This window comes from Apium graveolens, chromosome 3 (assembly GCF_009905375.1).
Source record: "Apium graveolens cultivar Ventura chromosome 3, ASM990537v1, whole genome shotgun sequence".
Classification (NCBI taxonomy): domain Eukaryota; kingdom Viridiplantae; phylum Streptophyta; class Magnoliopsida; order Apiales; family Apiaceae; genus Apium; species Apium graveolens.
In genome coordinates, this window is record NC_133649.1 from 230,823,081 (window position 1) to 230,840,854 (window position 17,774).

Below are 17,774 nucleotides of genomic sequence, written 5' to 3' on the forward strand. Positions count from 1 at the left end.
TGTGTTGGAAATCCTCTCCATAACTAGAGTGTGTTGCAATGGTTGCTCCTGGAATGTTTCTTGGTCGGCTTCCGGGTCATGAGCCTGGGAGTGGTCCGGCTCCTGGACCTGAGTGCTAGCAGAGGGTCTCCCAAAAGTATGATTTCATGCTCTTGTCATTGTCTCAAAAATACCAACAACAACAAACAAAAATTTCCAACTAACAATATTGATCTAAGGTTGTTTTTTGAAAATTGCAAAAACTATCCAAAACAATAGCAAACAGCTTTCTGGGACTAGTTCAAGCAATCTTCTGGGACTGGTTAATAATATGGTAGAATGAGTGCCTTCGAGTCAAGTTAAAGAAATTGACTCTTTTAAGAGCTTGTTGATGAAGGTGAATCTAGGGGCACTGACACCCAAGGATGGAGAGACCCTCCTTCTAGCACCAAATGATAACTCCTGGTGGCGGGGTTGCTCCTTCGACGCTGTGCCTGGATACTTCGCCGCTGTGGAAGTGTAGTTGCCGTGGGGCTCCTACAATATAACACATAAAGGGGGGTTTGGATCCCGCGGCCCCTCCGGCGTGAGGGTAAGAACTCGCTTTTGGGGAAGATGAAGATAGATAGGAATGAATGCAAGGTGGTTGTGTGTGTATATGAGTGCAAGAGAGTGATTAACCCCAAATCCTTACCTTCTTGGGCTATTTATAGCCCAAGAATAGGGTTTTGGAGTTGGTGCCTTTAAATCGTAGTCGTTGATTCTAGGAACGGAGGACACCTGGCTGGAGTAGATGCTTTACACGTGTCGGAACGGGAACGGTTGAGGAATGTTCTGAGGATCCTCTGACACGTGCCCTGATCATTCCCATGATTGATGGGTGACAGTTGTCCGTACCACGCACTCAGGCATGTGCCTCATGTGCTGGGATTTCCCAAGTTGGGCTGTCAGGACTAGATGAGTCTGGACTAGTTGTGTGCGGGACTGGATTGAGTTAGGAGTCTAGATATGGTCCTTCTAGGAGCCATATTGGTCTGGACTAGTTGTGTGCGGGACTGGATTGATTTAGGAGTCCGGATATGCTCTTTCCATGAGCTATATGAAACAGGTGGAAGGGTCATGGTTACCTAGAGAGGTTGGTTACCTAAAGAGGCTGAGGCTTTAAGCCTAAAAAAAGTACTATCTTGGGCAAAGTCCCACGACTTTACCAGGTGTATTTTCGAGACGGATTCCAAGCTCCTTGTTGATGCTTTTAATGGTGGTACAAGATGATCGTATTTTCATTCTATTGTGAGAGATTGTATGGAGTTATTTAAGCATTTTGAAAGTGTGCTAGTACAGTTTGTGAGGTCTGCGAATGGAGTTATCCATGCCTTAACAATTGTATCATTTTATGTGTCTCATTCAATATAATGCAAGTGCGGTTTTACTCAAAAGAAAAAGAGTAGAGTAATAGATAAATGCAAAACAGAAAACAAGTCTCGCAATGGAGTTGTACATTATATTTCCGGATTCTTCTTTAAATTAGAGTTTTTTTAAAAAAAATCAGGATCTTTCATTGCATTCGAAGAATTTAACCATATACATAATGCATTAGCTTAACAGTTGCAGATAAACAATATTAACAATAAACTAGAATTACATGATCTGCACTACTAGGTAAAAAGCAAGCCTTAAACATTTCTTAGAATTAATCAACTTTGAAGACAAATAACTTCTGAAAACTAGCAAATACGTTCAAACTTTCAAGTAATGCATACTATGTCTGCCCACCAGATTCTACATCCTTGACTTTCGTATAATCTTTTACAGATAGTTTATGAAGATCTCTTGTGAAACTAGTAGTCGTATCCAAGAAATACAGCACAACTGACAACGTACAGCAACAAACAAACATTGGTATAGGTCCAAACACCCACAGGAAGAGTGGAAATGAAAAGTAAAAAGCTCGTAAGCCAAGTGACCAGAAGAAGCTTCCACGATTTAAATTTCTCGCCACGTATTCAATTGATTGACTACTACTTTTAGAACCATGTAGGGTAATCAAGAAGCTCACATGAGCATTGTACCTTATGCACTGCACATTACAAAGAAATGCTAGAAGAAAGCAGAGCAAGATGGTGAAGTACTTGATTGAAGATATAATGTCGGTTTTATTGCCGTATACTAGTTCTGATGATATGCTGTCCACATTGGATGAGCTGCTGATATAAACACTGATCAGTGCGCTGAGAGATATAGCGGCTGTTGCCAGAACAGTAGATGCCATCATGCTGTTGCGTATTGTCTGAACTGCAAGAACACCATTTGCTGCTGGATCCTGTAAAGGTACCAAAGTTTTAGGCCGGAAACTATGATAAGCCTTAATGTTGACGATTTCAATCTCTGATATTAAGAATGAAATAAGATCTGAAGGAACCTCTCCTTTTCCTATGTTCAATAGGCATCCTTGACATTGATGACAAAACAAGGAGTGGCACAATCTATCCTAGCAATTACTTGAAGCAACAAAGACAGCTCGGGTGGCTTTGTTGCTTCAAGTAATTAAAGAAAGGTCTATCATGGAAGGCATTCGGAGCCGGGACTCCTATCAAAGCTCTAATTTGTGGCCAAGTCAGGAAGCAATTAAAGAAATATCTATCATGGAAGAGAATTTTTAAATAAAAATAGAAAAGACCCCTCCATATAAAAAGAAGAACAAGAAGCATAAGTTAGCATTAGAGGGCCTAACAGAACAGAATACAGCCATAACTTCTCAAAAAAATTGAAGACATCATTTTTATATGAGTGCAACCATAACTTCTAAGAAAACGAATTTTCTGTGGTGACAAACATTTTCAGATGTCTACAACAATCTTTCTTTTACTAATAATCATTTCATGACAATCAACAAATCTATAACATGGCATATCGATGATGAATTTTCCGTGTTAATAACCTGATTATCTAAAAAAAATCATAACGAAAAACTAAATCTCATTACATCCTAGAGCAACCAAGGTAATAATAGTATAAATATGAAATTCACATATACAAGTTCTATATATCTACCGAATTGCCTTGTAAAGACTATGCATAAATGTAGATACAGACATCATGATGAAAACCCATTGGCGTCGACTCTGATCATTCGTTCCAATGATAGTTTTTTCCAGATAGAAGCGTATAGTAAAGAGAAGCCATATGTTATATAATCCCAAAATTACAATACCCAGTGGTACCAGTACATAATCCAGTTGTTTCTCCTTCATCTATATGTCAGCTTTTTATGTAAAGAAAAAAGATTCCTGAGATTCTCTCGTTCAGCATCTACATCTTTTCATCAAGGTGTAATATACTCTCATATCCCCGCGTGTTGCGTGCAGGCTTGAGTAAAAGAACTATTATATATATACATATATAATTTGAACCTTTTCAATTTTTTCTTCTTTTTTTTCAAAATCTTTAGTCTGTTAAAATAACTAATATATGTTGCTGTCTTTTTTCCAGCAGCATTGTTGACTTTCATTATCTAAACTTAAAAAAGACTTATGCCCAGTATTTGACAGCTTAATTGAGCTAATTAAGGCAAATGGAATTTCCTGACAAATTCTGGTCAAATTACTATAATTTTATGTCTAAGGAAGTTGGTTATTTAGTAATCACCTAATGCATTAAAAATGCGTGACTGCAGAACTCAGCACTATGTCTAATTTGATTTTTTCATATATAGCTAAATCTAGGGGTGTACACGGATCGGGTTGGGAGAATTTAGCAACCCAACCCAATTAATTCGGGTTTTCAAAATTTCAACCCAACCCAAACCGTTTAAATTTGTAACCCAAACCAATTTGTATACTTCGGTTTGGTTCGGTTTGAATCGGTTTGATCGGTTTATTAAATATACAAAATTAATATAAAAAATTATAATAAAATATAAGGTTTCAAAGTTAAAAAACTTGAAAATAGTTCAAAACAATATTACAATTCTCCATATTAAATAGTCTTAAACATCTAATTTTCGACATCAAAAGTACTAATAATATTGCTTACGCTTTAAATATTGGAATGAATCATAAATGCAAAAAATATAACACTAATCAAACATCTATTGTTGTTACGAAATGAACTATAAACATGGAGGTTATAAGTTATATTTAGAGTCAGAGATATATGGATCTATGTAAATGGCTTAAACATAATTTTGGATTAACTTATTATCATGTACATATATATTTTAATCGGGTTGGATTGGATTGGTTTAAAATTATCGAAAACCATATCCAACCCAATTAAATCGGGTTGACATTTTTTCAACCCAACTACATGTCGGATTGAAAAAAATCGATTTGATTCAGCCGAAATAGGGTCGGTTCGATTTGGATTGGTCGGGTTGGCCAAACCGTGTACACCCCTAGCTAAATCCATGCACACGTCGGAAGTCAGAAGTCGAAACTTCTCTTAGATAAACCCAAGTCGAAACGTCTCTTAGATAAACTAATACCTCGACCTGGGCAACAACTCTTTGTTGGTTGTTAAGTGTGCACTCATGATCTTGTTCTTCGAGAAAAACCTTAAGAACTCTATAACTGTTATCTTGTATACATACAAGTACACAAGACATCTAAAATGAAAACGGAGCTAATCCTCTAGTTGGTAATTACTCCCTTCGTCCCCCTCATTTTTTTACGTTTCTTTTCAACTACTCGGCACGGATTTTAAGACTTAGATATAGTATAGTTTCATAACTAATTTTCAAAATTTTATTTTTCTGAACTAAATTTTAAATATTTAATTTTTATTCAGAAAAAAGAAAAACTTAAAAATAAGTTATAAAATTATAGTACATATAAGCCTTAAAGTACGTGTCAAATATTGAAAAAAAAATATAAAGAAATGAGGGGACGGAGGGAATACAATCTACCGTAACCATTTGTTACATTTTAAATCATAGCGATTAGTTAAAGTGATAGAGAGTAGAGAAGCTCAGCTTCACAGATACAATTCCATTTCAGTTTGACATGAATAACATATATTGAATCACAAACAAGATGTCATTCTTAAAGCACAAAATAAAACAGAATTTCAAGTCAAAATATTTTCTATTTTTATATTAAAATTTACTTTTATAAAGCACAAGTCTCCTAAATACTCTGAGACAGCCCTTATATTACTAACCTGAATTCCGGTACTACAATCTTTGACTAACAATCAGGTAGGACATATTATCAAATGCATTAAAATGGCATGCAACTGCACTTTTCTTTAATCCCCTGCTCACCCAACCACTAATCACAACTACAAACGTATAAATGATTACATTAATATCCTAGATTAGGTATTACCGACCAAAACTATTAGCTTGAATTTACCTACACAACTACAATATAACAAACTAACATATAAAGACTAACATATGCATCTACAAAGCTTAGCTAACGAATATCCCTCGTCCCTCGTCTCTCTCTCTCTATCTCTCTCTCACACACACGCACACACCCACACAGATTAATGCATGCTTTGAAATGGAAAAGTTAAGAAAATGGGAGATCATGATTATACATGTGTGTGTAATGTGTGTGCCCAGCATATATTACATATACATGTACATACATTCATCATGTTGACAGCCCAGCGGTGGGTAGTTTGAGCATTGGTTCCAATGACAGTTTTTGTAGGATAGAAGAGAACAGTTAAGAGCAGCCATGTATGATAAACTCCCAAAAACACAAGTCCCAGTGGTACTAGTATATAATCCAATTCTTTCTCCTGCATTTTCTATATTCACCTATTTATCTCAATATTTTTGTGAGTTTTTCTTTTGGCATTTACTTCTTCTTCTTCTTCATATATATATATATATATATATAATATAATATAAAGGATGGGCATTTATTATATTTTTCAAGGCGTAATGTTGCCTGTTGCGTGTTGGTTTGAATGAATTAACTTTTTTATTCAGTGTTTATGCAAATATATACGTATATCTATCTGTGTTCAAATCTATTATAGTAAGTTAACTGCTTTCGTGTTTTTATCATTGTTGACTTTAGTTACTCAAATTAGAAACACTTATCTTCTTGAAGATCATTTGTAGCTTAATTAATTAGTAGCTTAATACTCCGTTGAGATTAGATTATTAATTAACTACATTTTAAGTAGTGTTTACATATCTAGAACAGGCGAACAGCACATTTAAGAAAACACGTGGCATCTAAACGCGTAGCATAAAATCTTTACGCAATGTTGTGTTTTACTTTATTAAATTTGTAGCCAGTGCAAATATCTCTGCAACGCATTTTTTATTTCGATATTTTTCGTAGGGTTCTCCTTTTTGGTGATAGCATTACAATCGATCATGTAAGCAATCGATGAATCATTGATGAATACTTAACAGGTGCGTCTACTTGGTTAAAAAGAAAACAGGTGTGTTTCTAAAAAACTTGATGTGTTGTTACCTGTTATTAAGCTCCAGCTGTTTTGGAGAACACACCGGAAGTTGAATGATAGTATGTACTATAAACAAACTTTTAAAGAATTAAATCTTGTCACAGTCTATTTCTTACCACGTACTTTCATTGTGTTTGCACGGAACATCCTTCGATTAGGAACAGGGGACACTGCAAAAACAGGGTAGCAGCAACGAAGAGAGTTCTGAGCCAAATCATCCCAGGCACATAGTATCCCATTAGGACAAATACCACAAGAACACTATTTATACACTTCAAACCACACATCTTCAAGCCGGGCCTAACATATTTAAAACCCCAAGGTCATGTTTGTTTCATGCGATTATAATCCCGGGATAATAATCCGGGGATAACTAATCCTATCAAAATTAGTCATACGGATTAATTAATCCTATCCTAAGTTTGTTCGAAAGGATTAAATATAGGATTGGAATATAATCCTTTAAAATTTTATCCTATGTTTGTTTTGTGGGATAGTATTTGAGATTGAAATATATTCTTTTAAATTTTCCAATCCTATATTTGTTTCATATGGGATAACAATGAGTGGATTATAATCTTTTAAAAAATGACTTGTAGGAGGGGATAAAACAATACCTCCTCCCACCAAGCATTAGATGAGATTATAATCCTATCCTCTACTCTAACAAAACAAATATGGGATAAGATAATTTAAATGATTATAGTCCTTGGATAACCCTTCACTAATTTTTTATAAAACAAACATGAGATTGGAAAATTTAAAGGACTATAATCCTATCCGCTACTTAATACCATTAAACAAACATGACCCAAGTGATATATTTTTTTGCACAATAATTAATAGAAAGAATTATAAGAAATAAGTTATTCATAATATTTATGTCCATTCAATCAAGGCGATTTGTACTTGTATTTTTGTAATTTTTATTTTTATATATATATTAAAAAATATGAGGTATCAGGCTTCTGGCCAACAGCTAACGCAAACTTTGACATAACATCAACTATGTTTTAGTGATTAAATCATTTTTGATAGACAGGTTTTGAACTGAACCAAATACAAAATAACGAAACAGACAGTCACACAGCTTACATATGTGCCAACAGTATGATTAAAAATGGGCAGGAATATCACTATGGGCTATTTATATAGGATCTTAAATTAAGAAGTTATGCATAAATTAAAGCTCTAATCTCTGAGAAACTTCTTTTAAAATGTTTATTCTCTCTTCTCAAATTTAATAAATTTAATAGCTAATACACGACTCTTAACTGTTTTTATTAATAAAATATTTCTTCCTTTCAATTTTAAAAAAAATGGATATAAAAAATATTATTGGAGTTAATTCTCTTAAAAAAATGCTAACTCAGTGATAGTCTAATATTTTATGGATTTAATGCTTCTAAGTATTTACTCACCTACCTAATTTAGATGAATACAAACAAATTTTTAATGTGAATGTATGGGGCATTTTTGTAATTAAATGATTTGATTAAAAATTTAGAACTCAAGCATTAAAAATATACTTTATACTCATATAACTCACATAAATACGTATTTAGGGGCATTTTTCTTATATTTTATTTTATATTTAAGAGTTTACTAAGAGAGATGTTGTATGAGTATCTCCGAACAGTCTCTCAAATCACTATTACATATAATATAAAATATTGGCTATTACTGATTTAATATCGGTTCAACTCCAACAATACTTCTAATATTCACTCTTTATTTTATTTTATATTATTAAATATAAACTATGTTCGTAAAAGTACTCCTTATGTTCATTTACAAAACTATTATCAGTAAGGTTCGACTTCGGCCCCTTAATTTATAGTTGATTGAAGTGAAGTAATGTTTGAATAGTAGAATAATAGCAAATATATCCATCCTAACTTATGGGTAGATTATGTACCGCCTTCCTTAAAACTAGTTATATGATCAAAAAAATTCAATAATTTTTCCACGGAGCTTAGTAGTCATAGGACTTGTAATTTTTACAATAGAGCGCATTATTAATAAAGAATCATGAATACTTCTAAATTTTTATTTGACTGATATTTGTTATATTGCTCTGAAAGAAGGCGCGCCTAGATTATATACGGGACATGCCTTATTAACTTGCATTTACGGTTCTAGTGTGACAGCCCCGACCTCGGGGTAACCTCAGAAATCCGACCCGGGGACGACAAACAAACTACAAACTCAATATATGCTCACGTAACCATAAAGTTAATTAATAATATAAAGTTCGTTCAACATTTTCCGTCGACAAAAAAATTTACGATACATCATAAGACCCTAACCGGGTACAAACATAAGTTTATTACACAAACTTCATTCATTATAGTATTACATACTTCTCGTCATCCACTAAAACCTTAGTTCATCATATTTTTATCCTTTCTTGAACATCCTTCTTCGAAATTCTTTCCTGTGGAAATTAGTGACATAAAAGAGTGAGCTCATAAAGCTTAGTAAGCATATATCGTACATTTCAAGTGAGCTTTGTCTAGAAATCAGAGTTGCAAATCATTAAATAAAATAAAATAACTTTAAACAAGAGAGTCATCAAAAGATTATCGGGATCATCAAGAGTTCATCATAACATAGTAGTTCTCACAAGATTGAAATGGAGCATTCAAGTATGATAAGTTCATCAATTCATCAAGTCCATCAAGTTGGGATCTCGGACATCTAAATTATTGGTTTAACTTACTTCCAACAAGGAAGTATCATCATCAATTCATCAAGTATCAGTGCAAGAATACTCATTTTTCATCAGTGGATCATCAGTCAAGTCAAATCAATCATCATTTAAAGATCAAGATATCAACAGTGAAATAGTACAATATTAGTTCAGACTCTGAGGAGGACACGTCTGAGGACAGCGTTGCTTCTATGCATGTTTATCCCCTGATGCTAGTACCTGAGACCTTAATTGTTAGGGCAGATTCCCCAGCTCATATTCCTGAGTCCCCGACTCCTGATAGAGTACCTGTTGTGCCTGTACCGGCCCATGTTAGTTATGATTTGGCTCAGGACCGTGACTTTGTGTTTGCTCGTATTCCGGAGTTGAGACCTTTGGTAGATAGGTTGGTCCGAGAGTCTAGGCTGCAGATGTTTGTGCCGGAGCCCGAGTGGCGTGTTCGTATCGAGATGGTTGAACAGGTTGCCCATAGACAGTTGGATGAGGGTCCCTCTTACAGTAATGCTGATGCCGAGGTCCGCAGAGTTGAAAAGGTGTTGCGATGGATGCTTCCTGTGTTTAGGGAGGTTCTTGATCGCCATGTCTAGTTGTTGTTTAGACGGGACATCTGGTAGAACCTGTATTATTTTGTTGTATCTTTCAGCGCGAGTAGGCTTGGGATACTTGGTCAGATGTCGGGTTCCCTTCATGTTGTATAATGATATATTTTAGTGCTGGATTGTGTTGGTAGTAGTTAGGCAGAAGTTAAGGGTAGATAGGGGATATTTTCTAGTTTTTCCTCTGTTTAACCCTGATATATTATTGTACATTATATCCTGAACTTTTTGTACTTGAATTATTTATCTATGTACCCTTGTTTCCTTATTGTGGTTCTTTGAATCTCATAAACTATTTGCATAACATGTTTACCTAGAAATCTTATTTAACACCTTTGTGATAACAAATCTTTTGACATATGAGAACCTTAACCGGTGGGCGAATTATGTAGTAATAGGATTGCATGTGCAAATGGGTAAAACATAAAAAGCGTTATACCCCACTATTTAAAAAGAATCATTTTTGCTATATATGCCATGCTATCGTATTGCTAAATAATTACTTATCAGGTTTATAAAAATGGCCACTTCACCAAATCACCCTGAAGAAGAAACGCAAACTCAGAACCAAGATCAAAACCAAGACACCCCTGTGATAAACCGACTTCTTCAACTCCTACAACAACCCCCAACCTCGAGAGTCGGAAACTTCAAACACTTTTAATCCTTTCATCCCCCAGAATTTGTAGGTTTTCCTGATCCGATTAAAGCTCAGTCATGTTTAAGAGAAATGGAGAAAGCTTTTGAGTTAGCAGAAGTTAAGGATGAGAAGAATACGAAATACGCAAGTTATTACTTGAAGGATGAGGCTAGCTATTGGTGGAAATCTATCAAAGAGTTCTAAGAAGAAGAAGCTATCTCTTGGCGGAAGTTTACGGAATTATTTCTAGAGAAGTATTTACCGAGTTATATGCAAGATCAGGTTGAGATGAGGTTTCTGGATTTAAAGCAAGAGAATATGACCGTGGCGTAGTATGAAGTGAATTTTTCGGATTTAGCAAGATTTGTGCCAGAATATGTGAATACAGAAGCTAAAAAAAGCTAAGAGATTTCAACAAGGACTTAAGACGTGGATTCGGAGTCAAGTGGCTCTTCTCGAGATAAGGACATATGTTGTTGTGGTACCAAAAACAATGATTGTGGAAGGAGAAAGAGAAGCAACTAAAATGAAAAATGAAGGAAAGAAAAGAAAGTTTAAGGATTCAGAACCGGATCAAGGAAGCTCTAAGTTTAGGGAAAAATTTGGGAAGAATGTTAACAATGCTAGTTAGAAATTCCAGAGTCTTAAGCTGGAAATGGGAATCAAAAGAATCGTTTTCAGAAAGTTGGACAACCGACAAGAGATAATAGACCCTAGATTCAAGAATGCAAGACGTGTGGAAAGAGATACCCTGGAAAATGTGATAAGCTCAACGTGACATGTTTCAAGTACAATCAGAAAGGTCATTACTCATCAGAATGTACGATTAGTACGGGGAAACCAGAGATTACTTGTTTTAAGTACGGGAAAGTCGGCCATATGGCGAGGAATTGTAAGTAACATATTCAGAAAGCCAATTGTTAAGAAATGTTGTGAACTTGATGATAATTTGAACAAAACACTTAGGAGATATCATTTAGTGTATTTGTAGCTTTCAACGGATGATCACTTCAACATCCATTGAAAGAGTAGCTTATGTTACAATAAGATTAGTCGCACATTTCTGCATATTGTAATGCCTTAGTGAACTAGATGTTGTCGAATGCTTAAGTCATGTTGACTAATAGATTGATATACAAGATAGGTTGGTTAATTGTAAATATTAGATGCCTTGTAATCTTGTATAAATGAAATGGAGTTAACTGCCATGAAGACAGTCTCAATGGATGTTTCACTAAGCTTCAACGGATGATCAGCCAAAGCTTCAACGGATGATCAGCCAAAGTTTCAATAGATGATCAACCATAGTTTCAACGGATGATCAATCGGAGTTTTAACGGATGATCAAATTCAAAAGAACAGTTGATATTGACTTGATAGTCACATGCGTTGATTGTATGCAAATGGAATGTGACAGCCTAATTACAGGTTTTAGAGAACAAAGAAGCATTTCTATTTCCATGATAAACTGAAGATATTCAAAGGTGCTCGATTGAGAAATGAATAAGCATGAGTGTTAGGGATAGAACACGCGCTAATATTCACGCAAGTATACGTGATCGCAAGTAATATAGAATAAATTCTAGTTCGTTCCCACAGGGACTGGTTTAGGTTAATTCCAATCAATGTATCTATGCAACACTAGTATGGTTATTATCCAATGCTAAGACGAATAACAATTTGAGGTTGTTTATAACTAAGATTAACTAAGAATTATACTAAGATCACAAACTAGGAGATTGAAGAGAGTTGAATAATATATGACACAAACATGGGATTTTAACTTCATTAAATACTTCATTCAATAGCCTTTTCGTTCTTAAGCTTAGCATGTAATGGTGATGACACTAATCAGATAACATGAAACTAATAAACGCCAACTTTCGTTGTATGAATACTATGCTACCAGACATCCACAAAAGAGATAGACGCTGAATAGACACCAATTATATTAAGACCCTATATATCTATAGAATTTGACAACATAACGGTTTAATGAATAAGTTATCTATCGTGATTACATAGGGCAAGTAAGATGGTTAAAATTATCTACGAATCATTCATATCACATACATGAACCTATGCTAGCATGGCAAGTTCTAAACCCTTAAATTCACTTTCACTTCATTAAAGATTAACACACTATCTATAAGTTCGCGACACTCATAAGACGAATAAGCACAACCAATACTAGGTTATCATACAATCACCACACACTAAGGCACTGAAACAAATTAACTAAAGAAACCCATAAATAAATCTGTTAGAACCCCACGATAATGATTAGCCCTAATCGGACTCATCATCAACGTGGGTTCCGATAAAAGCATAGTATAATAAACGTGGTCTTTATACTAAATAAATAATAAAACCAAGTACGAAACAAGAGTATAGGTTCACGAATAAGAAAACTAGCATCCAAAGTTACAACTTAAAATAAAGAATCATAAAAATAAACTAGATCTTCTTCGCCTTGGTTAAATTGTGCACTATGATCTTCTTACGCCTTCTCCTTAAGCTCTGGTACGTCTTGTTATGAAAAACTAACATAAGTTATGTATATATAGCAGCCCATGCAGAGTAGAAGTCCAGAAGATCAAAATTTCAGAAGAAATAGGCTTTTATTTTCCCGACCTGGCACGGCCGCGCGCTTGACCAGCGCGGGCGCGCTGACATTCTGCTCTTTGGGTGCGGGCACGCGCTATCACAGCGAGGGCGCACCGTCTCTCTGGAGAAATTTCTGACTTCTTTCTTTTCTTGCAGATTTGAGTTGGTCCTTTCACGAGCTTTTATTCTAGACACCATCCCAACACCATATTAGCATCCAAACAATGCCAATTCACCTTTATTCCTGATAAATGCCTGAAATGCAAAAACACTACAAAAACACGTTAAAAACACCAACAACTTGAGTAAAGAACATCGATTCAAAGCTTTACGGAGCGTTATAAAGTGCCATAAATGCCACACAACATACCCCCAAACTTGAACCGATGCTTGTCCTCAAGCATAAATAGACTCAAAGAACAAGAAATAAAAATGCGTGAATACAAACTATATGAATGCAACGATCCTCATAGAATAACTAAACCAATCAATAAGCAACATCTCAACAAATGTAGTTATTCGCATAAAGATCAATCAAGCCCGAACCGTGCTTGTGTGCAAATGCTTACAGATAAACTATCGCAACTAGATCAATAATCATGACTCACTATTCATCAAAGCAATCAAAGGGTTATAAATAGAATAAAAGCTAGACTCAAAATAACTTATAACACTTCTATTCTTATATCGAAGTTTTAAATAGATTCATGCTTTTATTGCTAACACAAAAATAACACAAATTTGCTTATTTGACCGTGTAATGAGTGAGGTCCACAAAAGACTTATACAATAATACCCATGTAGCGAGCGTTAGGTTAGTGGATCCCAGAATATAAAAAGCCTTAGGTCACTAGGCAGAAAGTCCCCTAAGAACTTAATTAACTCGAGTATTAAAGAGCCCACTCGTGATCAATTATACATAAACATATTTTTTTTATTTTTCTTCTTTTTTTCACAATTTCTAAACGAGTGCGTTTCGCTCCATCTCGTTCAACCCTAGACTACTCATATAAAATGAGCCGGCTACTAGCCATTTGACACCTAGCCACAACAACTAGCAATGAAATCCAATTTTTTCCAATTTTTAAATATCCATGTTATTTTATTATTAAGAGAATATCCTAAATTCTAAATATAAACAAGCGATTATACTTCGACAAACAAATAAACCATGACCATGATCTAGCCCTCACGCAACCTATAAGACTTAGTGAAATACAATTGTCTCTAGCATGCAAATCAACTCGATAAGTCTTAACATCACTAAACACGACATCACTACACTAGCATCAATATCACAAATCAATCGGAAAGATCATCTAAGGGATCATGTTATTATGCAAATGCATGAAACTTTATGCAACAACTATCATAAAAACTAAAAAAACTACTACATGGCAAATATGCAACTATATGAAATAAACTAAAATGAATATGTAACCTATATGCGACTCACACAAAACACATAATCCTTAACTACTACCCCCAAACTTAAAATATTCACTGTTCTCAGTGAAGGTAATAGCAAGGAATCAGGCATACCTAATCAGAACTAGGATCATCACCATCAAGGGTTGGAGTGTCAGGATTGTCTGAAGGCGGATACACGGAATCCTTACTGAATACTGGCCACTGGATGTCAACTCCCGTGGCTCTGAATGCAGTCCCCGATGTTTGGGTGAGGTCATGTGCAAACCTGCTATGGATGTCATGCATCGCATCCATCCTCCTAGATAAATGCATATACTGCGTCGTACTCAAACCAGCACTGCCCTGTGGTTCCTCCTTCTGCTGCTGTTGTGACCCCGAAGGACCAGCCTCCTCTCCTAACTGAGCTCTCCAAGCTGCTCGACGATCCTGCAAAGTCCCACTAGCATAAGTCTGATCCGGTGGCCTTCCACCTGGGAGATGGTCATAAGAATAACCAAGCCCCTTAGGATCGGGCTTCCCACCATACCACTCTGTCATATTCAATAACGTTGAACTATCAATCGGAGCACTAGGAAGTTGCAGCTGCTCATGTGCGAGCCAACAAACGCCCACCGCCACACACAACTTCGTCACAATGGACGCATAGGGTATCGAATTCGTAGTACTCCCTCGAAAAAACCTCAAAATACCTTGATGGATAACCATCCCAAGATCCACATAGTCTCCCTGCAGAATACCCCACAACAAACGCGCACGCTCCATAGTAATCTCATGCATGTGAGAAGATGGCATATTGTTAGCACAAATAAAGGAATTCCATGCACGTGCAAACCTTTTCATGCATGAAGTAGGAAACATGGCATTCTCATTTATGCCCTTCTTAAACTTCCACTGAGTCTCAGACACACACAGGGTAGCAACAATCAAATCCAAGTTAAACTCCTCCGGAGTCTTTTTGTTCCAGTTCTCTTGCTCCTCCTTCCTCTCGGGATGCTCAATCACCCTACGAATAGCCTCAGCACTGTAGTCCATCATCATCCCCCTCATCACCGTGAAACCGTTCTTCCCCGCCTTAGCATTAGTATAAAAGTCACGCACCACACGCATGGGCACAGTAGCAGGTGTCTCACAAAAACCAACCCAGCTCATCTCCAAAATCATCTCCAACAACTTACCATCTTTCCCTGATGGCAGAAAACCACGCTCCTTGGTTATAGGCTTCGATAACAGCCTCACATACTCTGCCTCAGCCTCAGGAGTTGAAAGTCTAGGCCTCATACCACCTGCACTCGAAGAATCGGTGGTGCTGCTGCTTACTTGAGTTCGCTGTCTTTTTGGTGCCATTGAGATTTAATAAGTTTGAGAGAATAGAAGTTTATAAGAGAGATTATGTGTTTGAGGATTTTGAGAAGTGACGGAGAAGTTTGTGTATAAGTGTATGTATATATAGGAGTTTGGGAGAGAACTAGTTATAGAAAAGGAGTGTGAATTGATTATGGGAATAATGGGTTTGATTTGGAGAGAATAATTTGGGATGTGAAAGAGTAAAATTCGAGTGGGAATTGAATTTGTAGTAAAATTCCTGAATTTCTCTTCTTTTCTGCCTTATATTTGTTTTCGAACATAGGGATCCAGCACTGCCGCGCGCTACCGTGACGCGGGCGTACCATGCTTCTGACTTTTCAGTGTGGCCGCCCCGCTCTACAGCGGGGCGCGCACAGTTTCTGAAATTTCAGCGCGGCCGCTCCGCTCTACAACGCGGGCGCGCCGTGCTACTGTAGTTGGCCCTGATTTTTTCTGTTTTTCTGATTTTTTGTGTTTTTCTCTTTTCTTTCTGCTTCCTCTTCCTACTAATGTACAACAAAATTGGGTTGCCTCCCAAGAAGCGCTTGGTTTACGTCGTTAGCTTGACGTAAAATCTTGAGATCAAGTAGATAATAAAACGACACTAACTGTAACGACCGAGAAATAACGCTTGTATTATATTCTAATAAAGATAAGTTATGTGTATTATTATGTGATTAAGTGTGTTGAGTCGTACAACCCTAACTGCTAGTGCTACGTGTGGTCTGTTTCGATCGGAATGTGTTTCGGGTATTTATTGTGTGTTTTATTATAAGTTGTAGGTTTTATATCAAAATCCGTACAGCTCAAACAGTGTTTTAAAAGCCCATATTTCAAACAAAATCATTGGCCCTATTTTGCCGAGAACGGCTTATAACCATATCGCTATTCTGAACCCCTAGACGTTTTACAAATTTACCTCTTTCGCGAAAAATGACTTTTCCGGACCCCTTCGGGAGTCAAAAACCCCACAAAAATCATATTTTTATTTTATTTGATCATGAAATTATCAAACATCATCTTTCCTTTGCATTTTTGTAATATTCACAATTTTTGGGAATTTTTGGCATTTATTTTGTATTTATTGAATAATTAAAAATTCATAATTAATACCCAAAAATTATAAAAATTGGGGCCAAATATTTTTATTAGATGTGTAATTGGACCCTTAATTTTATTTAGGGGTATTATTTTCATAAATATAAATAGCTGGATCATTAGTAATTATTCATTAATTAATTAGTAAAAATCGTAAAAATAATCAAGAAATTAGTGTTGGTGAAGAACATGGCAGAAATTAAACCTCAGATTTGAAGGTGATTCTGTTAACCAAATATTTAATGTGAGTAATCAAAATGATCGTCTTGATCTCTACTTTCTATTCATATCATCAATTTCATGTGTTGTTGATATGATTTTCAATTCGTTTTTTAGGGTTCATGTTCGAATTAGGGGTTTATGATTTAGGAATCGTTTGATTGTTTCGATGAGTTATATAGCTTTATTTTGAGTTTAGGAATAATTTTACATGTTTAATTTGATCGTACAACCCCTGGAAGGTGTGGTTCGAGTTCTTGGTTTTTAGTAAAGTTTGAATTCGTTTTTATTAATTTGTAGATGTTTTTGATTGTTGTGGACTGTTGAGATAGATTAAGGAACTCTGTAGCTTTGATTTGGCATCAGTTTTGTGAAATTTGGTTAACGTGTTGATGATGATCGTATTTTCGCCGGAGCTTCGCCGGTTTCTACTCTATTTTCGCCGGAGAAGGTGAAGGAATGGTCGACGGTTACAGGGGAAGGGACGACTGTACAGTAGCAGAAGAAAGGAATGATGTTGCAGCTTGAACGAGTCGAAATCATTGAGTTTTGGCCGTGTTTTGTTCGTCGGAAAATCCCCGCCGGCGCCAGGTTCTGGCCAGCCATGGCGGCTGTTCTTGAGGACCCGGTTTCGACCCGGGTTTGATCCTATAAGACCCAATCTGTTTTCCTGATTCATGTTTCTGTGATTTATTATTTATTTATATTTTTATAAATC

At 35.9% G+C, this 17,774-nt stretch overlaps 1 protein-coding gene across 1 annotated transcript; it reads right to left on the reverse strand.

Annotated features, from left to right (window-relative positions):
• Positions 1–1,541: 1,541 nt before the first annotated feature.
• On the reverse strand, positions 1,542–5,771 carry LOC141710995 (uncharacterized). The gene is made up of 2 exons (XM_074513460.1): positions 5,572–5,771; positions 1,542–2,299 (listed from the first exon to the last, which is right to left on the reverse strand). The coding sequence occupies exons 1-2, from the start codon at positions 5,731–5,733 to the stop codon at positions 1,739–1,741; spliced, it is 723 nt and encodes a 240-aa protein (XP_074369561.1). The 5' UTR covers positions 5,734–5,771; the 3' UTR covers positions 1,542–1,738.
• Between the last annotated feature and the right edge of the window lie 12,003 nt (positions 5,772–17,774).

Coding starts and splice junctions, on each gene's coding strand:
- LOC141710995 (XM_074513460.1), bottom strand. CDS start 5,733: ATGCAGGAGAAAGAATTGGATTATATACTAGTACCACTGGGACTTGTG. Junction 2,300..5,571: donor GGGCTGTCAACATGATGAAT/GTATGTACATGT, acceptor GTACCTTTACAG/GATCCAGCAGCAAATGGTGT.